General features: G+C 38.9%; 1 protein-coding gene across 4 annotated transcripts in view; it reads right to left on the reverse strand.

Annotated features, from left to right (window-relative positions):
* PTCH1 (patched 1) overlaps positions 1-14,318 on the reverse strand; it is a 124,388-nt gene that overhangs the window by 11,845 nt on the left and 98,225 nt on the right. For all 4 annotated transcript variants that reach the window (XR_013542074.1, XM_020803292.3, XM_020803291.3 and 1 more), the window contains 4 exons: positions 10,730-10,904; positions 8,192-8,472; positions 5,603-5,740; positions 3,181-3,323 (listed from right to left, as the gene is read on the reverse strand). Coding sequence is in view for 3 of the 4 variants with exons in the window: in XM_020803292.3 (XP_020658951.3) it covers positions 3,181-3,323; positions 5,603-5,740; positions 8,192-8,472; positions 10,730-10,904 (737 nt within the window). In the remaining variant the exon portion in view is untranslated. The remainder of the gene's footprint in view (positions 1-3,180; positions 3,324-5,602; positions 5,741-8,191; positions 8,473-10,729; positions 10,905-14,318) is intronic.

Below are 14,318 nucleotides of genomic sequence, written 5' to 3' on the forward strand. Positions count from 1 at the left end.
ATGACTGAACAGATTGAAAGCACAAATACAATGAAAAGGGGCCCCCATTAGTGAAAACCCAGCAGAAGAAAACAAATGAAGTGAAGGGTGTAGAATTTAAACAATTTAGCCCAGAAGGAAAAAGAAGCCCACTTCTCCCAGAGGCTAATCCACTGTGAAATGCTTCTGCATCTAACAGCAGAATCTCTAATTAAATCTCTAGTGTATCAGGTAAGGCTTTCCCTTGCCATTCATTAATCACAACTTTCCGCCTTGAATTCTGTGAGTTCCAGTTTTACCAAATAGCTCAAATTGCAACCTTTTTAGACACAGGAACCAGCTTTTTTACAAAGAAAATGCAGGCCATTCTATGGTAAGCCTGAGCATTGTACTGAGTAAGAGCACTCTACAATGGCAGAGCTGCATTGCAGGCTAATCTTTTGTTGAACAATTTAGCTTCTCTGAATGCGCTTGTTTTGTGTCAGCCAATTCAAACATAAAGACCAAAGTACTGTGGAAGAAGAAGAGAGTGTGCAAGTGGTTGTCCTTTCCCACCATTGAGGGTTAAGGTCTGGTGTCCTTCATGAATATGACTGTAAACCTGCTGGCGAGAGGAAAACCTTACTATTGGCTGTCCAAGGGTAAACGGAGACAGAAGCTAAGCTCCAGGATGCATTTTACAGCTAATGCATTGGGGGGACTTTTGGTCTTGGGCAATAGAGTGAAGGAGAAAGGGGCAGAAAGCGAAGATGAGGGCGACACCTTTTCTTCACTGACTACATGGTTTAAACAGGAAACACTCATCTGATCAAATCTATCAACATGGAAAGCTGCAACGATTACCCTTTTATAGTAGGATTACCATCAGGGATTTCTGGTCTGCATTAGCAGAAAAAGGTAAAAAAAATCTAACAAACTAATCTTCTACCATAATGTAAACGAAACACAGTTTTATACTGGGAAACACCCTCAGTAAGAGGCGCTGGAGACATTTGCATCTCATCAGTCTAGCTCTAGAATAAACAGACTGATTATAGATCTGACCACATTGAGTATACAAAACTTCTGCCCGTGACATGCTGTTGGGTTAAAGACCTATATCTTTTCTTGGGAGTCTGCAGTCTTCCTCTGCTCTTGAAAAAAAAATGCCTAAGTTTTACTGGTTAATTTAAAAACCCATCTTCAAAAAACCTGAGAAAAGAAACTTACTTGGTTGTAGAAAATGAGATGCCCAAGCAAAGACAACATTTAATGTGTTGAAACACCTACTCTGATATTTTAATTCCAGTTAAAATCTTAAATAAGGGGACAAGTAGCCACAATCCACCAAAACACTGGTAATGTGTAGGGTATTTCCATTTGTTCCACCAAACATGTGTAGCACCTCACCATAATGAATGAAGACTGCACATTAGCAGCAGCTAATTCTTGAACATTCTTAAACTGCTCTGGGTCAATTCATGTTTGTTGTCTGAGATAAAAGACAAGACAGCAATACCCTTCCCCATTATTCTTATCACAGAAGCTGATCAAATTGGCTGCTGAGACACACTTCTGTAGTGATGACAGGGTAACATCTTTCCCTGCATTTGAGGGACACAGGCTAGGTTGGGGAATGTAGGGCAAGCTGCATCATCTAACCCAGGCCTGTGTCCCCCAAACACATTTTGGCCCACACCATTGGTCACTCATGCCTGCCTGCCACCACTTCTTTCTCCCATCTAGTACCCATCATCTGATAGCTAGGAATATAGCAACCTCATACTGGAGATTAAGGTTTTGAGAAGGAAAAGTTTAGATACAAATCTGTGGGAAACAAAAGCCACTGCAAGCAGTCAGAACTGCCTTGCAGAGACTCTCCAGAGTTTCAGATTAGAGTTTTTCATAGCTCTGTTAGGGGATGCCCATACTTGAACCTGGGGTCTTTCTGCACTACAAAGCATGTGCTCTGTCAACTGAACTGTGGACGTGTTTAGGAACTAAACATTTGAAGATGATGGCAAAGAGAATTGAGAACCCTTGGACAGCCAGAGAATCTGTTGCAGAGCTAAATGTAAAGCAGCTTTTGCATCTGGTGAATTGGGAAAGAAGAAACAATTTCATAAACACTTGCAAGACTGCTATAAAATATACTTCTTCTTTATTGCTCTCCTCTGTAAACACCACAGTATATGATTTAATTTTTGCAGTACTGTTTACCATTCATCAACCTAACTTTTGTCAGCCTTTATAGTCCATTGGTAATTGTGGCCTCTGATATCTTGCTTTTATGTCTCAGTTGCCATCCAATGCCAAAAAGAGAGAGTGATGTCTTTCTGCCTAGTAACTTTTACAGAGACTGCTGGGAGAAAAGCAACGTCCATTTCACCAATCCCCTCAAATTCTCTCCCAAAGAGGGAAAATTACCAGTTTCATACTTCTATGTCAAATTCACATTCTTAATTCAACCCACAAGAAAACAGGATCCATTTAAGCTCAGAAAGAAAGGCCTTCAGGCTTCACTTTGAGGATGTTATATTACATTCAGAGATGAAATACTGTAGATGCTGCCTGTTCTTACTCTACACTGAATGTTTTATTTTGGTAAGTCAACATTTTCTGCAAACTTCACCAAAATGGTTAGGGCTAGAGAGTTTTAGTTTCAGGTTGTTTATACATTTGTAGACCGTTCCACGCAAAATATTTGGTATATACATTATATCTTTTCAAAGCGCAGTTAGGCTAAAGGGCATGGTTCAGCTAACCATTAGATTTTACTTTGCTACTGAACAAACTACAGGCTGCAGAAGGCCCTTTCTGATCTGGAATCAATTTTTAAAGGAACAAAATCAATGGCCTCTGGTAGAAGCAGGTATTAAAATGCAAGAAACTGTTATTAAAACAGAGTGTAAGTGGAACCACGAAATCAGCAAGCACAGCACAACATGCATGGCATTATAACAGTAGGCAGACAAAAATCCGTAACAGCACTCCCATGAAAGGAACCTTATTTATCTGCTATTAGCCAAATTGACTGAAGTGCCTCAGCACAGCTCAGTGTTCAAATGAAATCAAAGTAAAACAGCACCCCTCCTAACTGCATTTAAAATTATCTAGCTGTAGGTATCTTTGGTCAGTCAGATAAATGAGGCTCTGCTGAATTTATCTGATTTCAATATAGCTAGGCTGGTTGCAGGGAAGCTGGATGCATGTATTTTTTACCTGACAATAAAGTCAAATTCAGATCCTGCAAGCATTAGTACACCAAGCAGCGTAGACACAGCTCCATCCAGCACAGGTGCAAACATGTGCTCTAATGCAAGGACAGCCCTGCGATTCTTGTCTCCTATTGCAGTGAGAAATGCCTAAAAAAAGTGAAGTTCATATCATCAGATTAGTGTGTACAGCCCATGGAGATTCCTAAACACATGGAGATTAATTCCCACACACACACACCAGAAATAAAAATCTGTGCAAGCTAAACCAACTGACTAGCAATTTTCGACTTCAGATATATGACCAATTGGCTCATTTGCACTTTAAAAGGACTTTGGTCTTGTTTTAGTTTGCAGTAAGAACACAAGGCACTTGTCTACCTTGCTCAGCATTGCCAACATTGACTAATAGTAGTTCTCTGGGGTTTCAGGCTGAATTCTTTCCTAGCCCTATATGGAAATCTCTGGTATTGCCTAGTGGTTTCCCATTCATACCAGCACTGACCCTGCTTAACTTCTGAAAACAGACAATATGGAGTGATTTTAATAGGGTATGGTGGTAGGTTCAGGGTGGTATAGAAACAAGAAGCTAAATGTGCAAAATGAAACCCACTAGGATCCATGAGAGCTTGGGAAGGTTACTTTTTGGATTGCTACTTCCACAATTTCCTGACCAACATGGTAGAGATATAGTTGAAAATGTAACTTTTCTGAGCTCTAGGATCCATTCTTACCTTGAAATGGTGCCCCCTGCCTAGAGGCCCTTTCATGAATTTCAGATATTTCAAAGCTAGCCACAGATGCATGGTTAAAGCAGCAATGGGCAATATGTGGGCTTCCAATTGTTGGTATACAGTACTACAATTCTCATCAGTTCTGTACTGAATGGAGTCCAACAATATATGGAGAGCCATGTATTCTTCAACCCCCAAATGAAAGGCTTTATACACATTAGTCCTGAGTAAAATGTGACAATTAGCATTATAATCACTATGCTTTTTGCATTTTAGGACTGCTTTAAATACTTTTTAGTAGTTATAGAAATTTTTTAAAATGTTATGAAGACTGATCAAATTTTAGAAATCACTGGCTGTTGAGACTTTGGATTAAAGACTTCCTCTGCACTGCTCTGTATAAAGTTCAGTGACTAGCACAACTTCAGAAATTTTAATGGCTTTATTATAAAATGTTTTATATTCATGATTTTAATGGTTTTATTGCTTAATTTGTGTGTAATGATGTTAGCCACCCCGAGCTCTATTTATAGTTGAACAGTGGTAAGTATCTATCTATCTATCTATCTATCTATCTATCTATCTATCTATCTATCTATCTATCTATCTATCTATCTATCTATCTATCTATCTATCTATCTATCTATCTATCTATCTATCTATCTATCTATCTATCTATCTATCTATCTATCTATCTATCTTATATGCAGCCCACACTACCCAAAGGTCCCTGGGCGGCTTACAACATTTAAAATACAATAAAAAGACAAAACAATTAAAATGCAGTTAAAATATATACTCTAAAAATTGCCATCAGGACCCACAGCTGATCTTATTTCAATTAAAAGCCTTCTGGAACAGGAAGGTTTTGACCTGGCGCCGAAATGTCATCAGCGTCAGCGCCAGACGAATTTCAGTCGGGAGGGCATTCCATAGTCTGGGGGCAGCTGCCGAAAAGGCCCCTTGTCTACAAGCCGTCCCTCTTACCTCCTTGAGGGACTGCTCTTTCAAAAGAGCCCCCGGCTAGATCTTAACTGCCGGATAGGTTCATATGGAAGGAGTAATAAGTAAGAAAATATTAGTTATTTTTCAGCAATTTGGGCCTCATGATGTTCCCTTATGTCTACTATGGGACAAATGTACCACATTTTGAACCCTATCCCACAATTTTAGTTTTTTTGTTTTTAATGGTTGCTAGGGAGGACAAAGCAAAGGATTAGGGTTAGGGATAAATTAATAGTAATTGTAAGGGAAAAAATGGAGGAGCAGCTTTCCTAGACTGCCTATTCCTGCTCTAGAGAAATGCAAAAATACAATTGCAGGCTGCTGCCTTAAGATAATTAGTTTCATAACCTATTCAAATAATCAGAGATAAATATAATGTATAATGCTCTTGTGACAGCACTGATGCACAGTATAGATGAACAGGAGCTAGCCGGTTTGAACACTCTCCCCATGTCAAAGGCTTACTTGCAAAAAACCAGGAATCCATGGAGATGCTAGCTTTTCATGTGCAAGTCAATTTGGGTCATGAGGGGTTTTTTTAATAGCAAAAGACCATTCCTCATATGTCTGAAGTGAAAAAGTTTGGGGGAAAAATCAAACCAAGTTGACATAACAGGCAGCTAGGTTTTCTCAAGGTTTGTGTTGTTAAAAAACAAAACAACAAACTCGTGCTTGTCAACGTTTACTCACCAAGGCAATGTGAACAGTAAATTCCACTCCAATTCCAACAGAAGCGATCAGGATGACAACAGGTACTGCACTCAGTTTTATTCCAATCAGACCCATCATGCCAAAGAGTTCTACTGTCATCAGAGCCAGCACCATGACCTTAAAAGAATTCAAGAAGATCTTAGTAAAGGACAACTACTACTTTTAATAAATTAATTTTATATGAGTGAATAAAGTATTCCTTTATTTCTTATGTGGCCACAGAGTTAGAATTAAGTATTTAAACCCTTTAGAAACCTCAGTTCTTCTGAAGCCACGTGATAATCAATGTATCAATTTTTTAACTTACAATTTGGGTATACAGTGGTGCCTCGCTTAATGAGCGCACCGTTTAACGACGAATCTGCACAGCGACGTGTTTTTTGCGATCACTAATGCAATCACATTGCGACGTTTTGAATGGCAAAACATTGCATTGCGGTGATCGGTAGGTGTTTCACTTACCGATCTTCGCATTGCGATGTTCTAAAAACAGCTGATTGGCGGTTCCAAAATGGCCGCCGTAAGAAAAAAATGGCCGCCCACTCCGTTTTCGTGCCCTGCCCTCGCTTATCGGGCAGCGAAAATGGCGGCCGGGTGGGGGAATCTTCGCATAGCGGTGAGTTTTTGCCCCATAGGAATGCATTAAACGGAGTTTAATGCGTTCCTATGGGTTTTTCCCCCGCATAGCGACGAATCCGATTAGTGACGTTAATGCTGTTACGGATTAACGTCGCTATGCGGGGCACCACTCTGCAGTCTGAGCAAATCTTTTTCTCTACTGACCCTTTCTTTCTATCATTCCACTTTCAACTTACATTGCTGAAGTCTAGTAATTAACCCAAATAAAGATGCATGATTTACGCCCTCCCTTTGATATAATTATAGCAGTGGTTCCTGACCCTGAGTAACCCAGATGTTCTTGGACTGCTACTCCGAGAAACCACCGGCAACACATCTAGTGGTGAAGGCTTCTGGAAGTTGAAGTTCAAGAACATGTGGGTTACTCAAGGTTAGGAACCATTGAATTATAGTACAAGTGAAGATGACAGCTCAGCAAACAATGACTGCATAATCAGCTGATGAATATTAAGTCACAAAGGCCCTTTTAGCTTTGAAAAAGTTGGAGAGATTGGCATGGGCAAAGCCAACAGCCATAATCAAGGCAAGTTGTTTTTTATGTTGCTTCCTTCTTCTGTCTTGTAGAAATAAAATAAAGACAGAGGAAGAGACATGACAATACAGGCATTAAGATGGAGAGAAATGCAAAAAAAAGGGGGGGGGTCTGAAGAGTCTGTTGAAAAAAAATCCCTTGTAAGCAAAGTTCACCCCCTGCAGGCACGACAATAAATTATTTTATAAGCTAATGACTCACGAATGATAACATTCACAGCCTGTGTCTTCTGAAAGCTATTCTAGACTAAACATTTACCTTTTAACATACCTGCTGTACAAGTCTATAGGACCACAGACTGGTAATTGCTTTCTACCTCTCCCGTTTTAAAAGTTATAGAGGAGTTAATAAAAGCTAGACAGAATAACATCAACATTCTATTTGACAAGAATGCCTGTGCACTGAAAGATGTCCAGTGCCTCCCAGAAAATTGTAAAAAACTAGTCTATACAATTTATATCCACCGTTTTATTTCTCCTTCATCCTACAGTCTTATGCTGAACTCTTCACCCCTGTCCAATCTAAAGTTTCAGTATATCCAGACTGAGTCTTTTTTAAAAAAACACTGGTAGTCTCATGAGGATGTAGCACAGGACACATCAACAACCTGGGGTCAGATCTGCTGTAGACGTCCACAGGACCAATCATATGCAGAAGCCCTGACATCTTATAAAGCTGTGTTGCGTCCATGGCTCAGCAGAGAAAGCAGTCACACAGAAGGCCTTAGGAGCATTTTGGAGACATCTTTGGGGGAGCATCTCTTTGGGGACTATTTCTCATTTATAACTTAGGGTTTCTGGAAACCATGAGGCTCACTTGCAAAATAACTTGTACACAACTGAATTCTGATTCTTAAGCCATTTATGTGAAGCCAATCAGACTCATGTGCCAGATAAAAAGCACAGCTTGGGTGTGGCAATTAATCTTTTGGACCCCCTATCCCTGTTGACTAGATTTTGGCAATTGTAACCAAAAAAAGAACTCCTCCAAACTCTGAAAAAGTGGTAAGCTACTTTCCAGAACACAACAATGAACTGTTTGTGAGCCGCTTCAAACAATCATAAACAGAAACACACACACCATTTTTTGTACATAATTCTGTCTTTATACAGAAGACATTTCAGGATTCTCTTTATTTTTCTTCTAGCCATTAGAATGAGGGCAAAAGTTTAGACAGCTTTATTGTTATTTTTAAACTTCACAACCAACAGAATACACCAAAGGTTTAAGATTATTAAGGCTTATACCTTTACCATGAACCCTACCCTCTCAAATTGAATAAATATATCATGAATGATGCAATGTGCATACTCCATCAGTAGCCCAGACATAAACAAAACTTTCCTGACTGTAGCAAGAGCTATGCTGAAAGGAATTTAACTTCAACAAAGACTTACAATGATCCCAGCTGTCCAGGGGTTCAGCAGGAAGAGGGCACACACTAGAAATGTGCAGGCCAGAACCACACTAATAGACAAGAGGAGCCAATGACGCAGCCCAATGTACTGTTCCCAAAAGAGGAATGGATATCCATTTGGGTAACTGGGAATCCCAAGGCTAGTGTAGTTATTGCAGATGGCTCTCACTTTCTCAATAGCTTCCACAAAGTCAGAAGTATCACGCAATCCATTGAGGTAGAAAGGAAACTGAGCATATTCTATAGGTTCAGCTTCTGGAACTGGGAAGAAAATACCAGTCATATTAATTAAACAACTACATTTTGAGAAATATGTATTTAAATATATGCTGAAGCAGGAAAAAAAATCACTCCAGATTTTTCCCCAGACCAGAACATCAAAGCTTGTATTAATTTGCTTCCAAGGATACAACTCAGATATACCAATGGGCTACAACATGAACAAGATACTGCATTTTTAAGAGTGCCATGCATACAGATGTCACACAAGCAAGTCTTCTCACTATTGTGACACCCTGCTATACATTTAGAGTTATAGAGACACTCCAAAGGACACACTTAGTGGAAAATACCAAAGTTCTTAAAGCCACTGCTCTTTGGTGGCTGGAATACCTTTCTTGTCACAGGGCATGTTTTTATATGCCTGTAAATACATGCTGTTAAGAACAATGGGAAGAACAATTATATTAGTCTGATGCAGTAAAAATGTAGAGGCTTGTGGTATTCCAAAGACTAATATCTTTGTTATATCACTAATTTTTGGGCAGTGCACAAACGCTGATGGCACAGAAGGCCTGGTCTTACCATTAGGCAAAGTGACAGATACCAGGGACATTGAGTTTTTATTATATGTCCTGCACGGTATTTTCTTGGATAACCTGCTTTACCTAGATGTAATGCATCTTCTTTGCATCTTCTTTTTATGTATGAACTAAGCTACTAGTCTGTTTAGCTTCCATTATGTGGAACTGAATGATGGGGAAAGATATTTTATTCTTTGTCTCAGGCAGCAAGATGAACTGGGTCAAGCCTCTGTTATGATAAATCTGTTTTTGAGATTCTACATGATTATCTGTCACCATTGATTGCCTCTGACCTCAAGTTATGATGAGATAAAATCATGGTGCGCCCCTAAGATTAATTACATTTTGGGAATATCTGTACAACTGGATCTATTAACTGATATTTGCTAATAGGGATGCATATAAACTCGTAAAGAGCAACAACAAATCAGTATTTGAAAACTGAAATGGTTCAAAAATTTAGATTACAGAATGGCAGGATCTCAGGCATGTTTGTGCTATAAACACCTGCTATAAGGTCAATACATTCTAAACTACTGCACTGCTGACAGCATTAGCATTCCAACAGTATAAAATAAAGCAGTAAGTCAGGACCAGCAAATGAAATCAGTAGAAGACTTTGAAAGATAAAGCTGGCCAGAACATTTCTTTCATTTTCAGTAGTTACTGAAAACAAGCTTTCCAGCATGTTCCAGTCAATCAAAGAAAGATTAAACACTTCAGACGGTTGATTCAATAAATAAATAATTTTTATCTTTTAATACCATTGTGCAGTTATCTTCTCCATCTCGCGCCCCTGCAAGCAAGGCTAAGTGCACAATGCAGTCAACTCCCTCCTCTCCTACTCCCTGCAAAAGGCTTTTGACTACTAGCCGTCAGTTCCTGCCTCAGTCGCTGCTACCAACTCTTGTGGGTTCCAGACTCTGGAGTCATTCAGTTGACTTGCTAAACATGATTTGCCCTATTATAATCTCAACTATAAATTTTCATTAAGACAAAACTTGGCTGACTGCCCAAGAGGTTTAGGACTCAGATACAGCAAAGCACAATTTGCTTATTATCCAGTTGCATTTCCAAGAACACCAGTTTCTCTTCTTCCCTCACTCCTACCACCCAATAACCAGCTAGCAGTCCACCCAATAAATCCAGTCTAAAGGCAAATAAAATCAAATTGGTATTGCCATTTGGAATGCAAGCCACTGACTTGAGGAAGGAAAGAAGACACTCCTATATAAAGATCTCTTTTCCACTTAAATGACTTAGGAACCAGTGCAGGTGTTAGAGAATGACCTAATTAGCCAGAAATTCTTTGCTTGCTAGGCTGACAGATTTAGAATAAACATGATATAATTCCCAATGATAAAAAGCCCTGCATTTGCAAAGGCAGCCTATCATGGGAAATGAAAGTTTCCCTTACACATAAAATAAATGTGCCATGTTAAAAAGAAATGCCTAATGCAAGTTGTAGACCTCTGAGATAAACTATTAAAGAATTCATTTTTCAAAATGATGAACTGCCACTGAGGCATGGCATTCTTCTATTACATTACACAACTACATCTGTCTCCTGAGTTTTTACAAAGTATCACAATATATTGTTCTGTTTATGGTCTCAGTCCTGTACAGTGTCAATTAACTGGACAGTTGCTGTGCCTTGAGGGAAGGGTTGAGGCACTTATATAAACCACAAGACATTCAAATGAGATGTTCCTTACTGGTTACTGGCATATAGTCTGCCTTGTCATGGACCCATTCTGGACGGTGGGGACGGATGTTGGCTTGAGAGGCAGCATAAGCCACAGGGTCATTGCTAACCCAGGCTGTCAGGTAGATGTAAAAAGCCTTTGGGTTAATGATTCCATTTGCATCCACCAGACGCTGTTTGGCCAACTGCAAAATAGAAAGAAACATTTCAGAGTGAAAATTGACTTTTAGGGCTCTCATTCATGCCAACTTAGAGCAGAAAAGCTAGAAACAAACAAAGTACAACACACAGTGTGTAAAACAGCATCAACACTTTTTTGGATAAAGTTCATACTTAGCACGAATGCCAGAGAAAGTCTATTGTTGACAATATGGAAAAAAAACCCAACACTTTAAATCTAAAATTTCAAGCTGTTTTCTGTAGCATAAAATGCACTGGACAAAATTCATTAGAAACACTCAGATAGGAGAAGGTTCTGGATGAACACTGAGCCAATCAAATCTTACAGAGAAAGAAAGAAAGGAAGGAAGAAAGGAAGAAAGAAGTCTGCAGCTGAGAGGGGAAAATGACCACGTTGGAGAAACATAGTTAAAGGTGCTTGAGGGAGAGAGAAAAGGAAAAAAAAAAAAAGAATCCTGCAAGACGTCTGTGTGCAGTTAACCTCTGTTGTTAACACTGAAGGAAATGCCACCCAGTAAATGGAGGAGAGCTATAAAAATAAAACAACATCTGTATAAATTTTGCTAACACTTGCCTCCTATGACCTATGTATTCAGAAAATGCCAAGCACCAAAAACCAGATGAGTGCACTCTTGTGGAGGTCACATGAGCAAATGAATTTGGGGAGTATGAATCAAGGTAGTCCAGGATTCCGGAACAAAAGCTGCCTTGCCAAACTAATGGGTCAATATTTGAAAGGTACCTTAAAGAGTAAATAAACAGCAACAACTTTTGTTTACTTCTCATTCAACCCTGACTCATTTTTGGGTCTGATTATGTGAAAAACAACAGTAACAACAGTCTTTTTTTTTTAAGCTGGAATCTGGAGGTCTGGATTCAATTAATCCACAGGATATGCAACAACTGTATGTCTTCAAATTGTCTTTGGCAACGCAGAGCACAGCTCACAGGCCCCGTGGGTGAAGCAGCACACTTTTGTTCCTCCCAGGCAGACAAAATTATATCAGGATTCATAGGCTAGCCATATTTACTCCATGCTACAAAGGGCACTTGCCCCCCCACTAATAATAAAATATATATTATATATATTTACATTAAATATATATTTAAATTATATATATAAGTTAAACCAAATGAAATTGCACTTCTAACTCTAGTTTTTTCTCATAATTCTACCTTCTCCTTTTGAAAGATTTTCTTGATGAAGAATATTAATACTGAATGGTTGCATAAGCAGATGTCGGGTGATTTCCAAGGCTAACTATGTCTTTTGTCAAAGTATCCTAAATCAAGGATGGGTGTGGACCTCTTAATGTTGTCAAACTATAGTACAATTATGGTAAGGTTTGATGGGAATTGTAGTCCAGCAACTTTTGGGGGAGCATATGCTCCCATCTGTACTCCAAATCTTGATTTTCAGTGTAGCTGCAGTGTATTGCCTTGCAATACAGACAGAAGAATTTGTTACTGACAGATATGGATGTAGGTCTCTACTTTCTCTGACTAAAGAATTATGGAAATTGTAGCTCAACATATTTTGCGGTCGCCATTCAGGCAAGGCTGTCATAAGCACTCACATGATAGCTCATAGTTAGAAACAAATAAAAAGGTCTACTCAGAAGAAAGTCCCTTTGATTTCATTATGGCTTCAGGCTATACTACATATGACATAGTGGTAGCCTTGAATTTCAAGTTAGGAAGGGAACACAAGCTGGTCCCTATGCTGACTACTGTCAGCACATCAATGAACAAAACTAGCAAAATAGCACAAATGCCAAAGAAGCTCTTAGAGCAAAGTTTACCAATAGCAGACATGTATTCTTTTGGGTATATTCTGTTCTACTTTCTATTTCTACATTATACAGGAAGCTGCTGTATACAGTATAAGTTCTCTTTAAGGATAACTGCTAGCCCTCCTAAGGTGGCAATGTCAAATAATAAAAACAGATCTGCAAACAGAACTATAAGCCATGATTTAACAGATGAGGTTCATAGTCTTGGGAACATTATTCTAAACAGTTTAGTCTATTGAGATGTTTACCAGTACATCTGCAAATAAAAGTAATCATATAACCAAATAAAAGGGAAGATAATCTCTACCAAGCATATCCATGTGTTGATTTCTCACAGTATGGTATGCTCAGGGATGCCGGAGGCTGTTCCAGACAAGATGGTAAGAATTTTAAAAGGAGACACTCCTCTCCCTTTATAGCTAAATAAAAGGTGTATACAATTGTAGTTTGGTCTGAAGGGTCACTGATATCAGAGGAAATTTCTTCTGAGTAGAATTTTTGTTTATTTCAACAGTCAGTTGTCTTGAAAATACTTATGCCAGTCTTCCCCAACTTGGTGCTCTCCAAATGTGTTGGACTCCATTCTGCTGAGTGATATTTTGAAGACTTATAGCTGAATTCGAATTATCACAAAACAAACTACAGCAAAATGCAAGACTAGATATGCTGCCTACACTGGTGTAAAAAATCCATTTATCTGATGAAATTGTAGCTAGTACAGAACTGAAAAGACATATCCTCTGGAACTATATATAGTTACTTTGCCTATATATATTTTACTTTGTTTTTAGCTCTGATGTAGAGAGACAAAACAGCTTTGGAGGAGTTTGAAACATTGCCTGCCTTTACACAGTGGTGCCTGATCTGGAACTGGTCTGTATTTTTACATGCAAGAAAAAAAAGGGGTTCCTGGAATGTTGTGCACTAGATGGCATCTAGTCTAAACATAAAATAATTTCTTAAGGGTTGGTCAGAGTCCTGCCTACATCCTCTCTCATACAAGTGTTTCCAAAATGTCTGAATGTTTTCTTTGTAAGCCTTAATTCTGAAACCACAGTTAGAGGTTGGCTTGCAAGCTGTCATTTAAGTTAACTGTCTTATGATCAATGTAAAACATGTAACAGTAATCTTAGTTAACTCCAATATGAAAAGAGCCAGTACACTCAAAAATAGAGGAATGCACAATGATTTGCTCTTGAACACCATTTTTCTTATACTGGGACTTAACTAATCGCAAGTGAGTTGGGGTAAGTCACAAATCTGCCCACCATTAAATGTTTAGAAGTGAAGCCAGTAGCAAACAGAAATCACTGAAATTCAATGAAAATTGTAATCCCACCACACTGTCCAAACAAGTCCTCAGGGCAGCTTTCCAAATCTGACTGCAAGAATGGCTAGAAACAATATGATAATTAGAGGTGTGCAGTTTTATTTCTTAGAATTGCCTAGGCAGCATGGTACCTGGCAAATCGGTAGAGTCACAGTCCAAAAACACATGTATGCACACCTCTCTAAAGATACCGTAGCTAAATCTCAATAATCAAATTTCTCAATTACAGTGGACCCTTGACTTACAGACAGCTTGACTTACAGACTTTTTGAGTTACAGACTTCTCTGGCCGCAAA

Source organism: Pogona vitticeps, chromosome 2, assembly GCF_051106095.1.
Source record: "Pogona vitticeps strain Pit_001003342236 chromosome 2, PviZW2.1, whole genome shotgun sequence".
Taxonomy (NCBI): domain Eukaryota; kingdom Metazoa; phylum Chordata; class Lepidosauria; order Squamata; family Agamidae; genus Pogona; species Pogona vitticeps.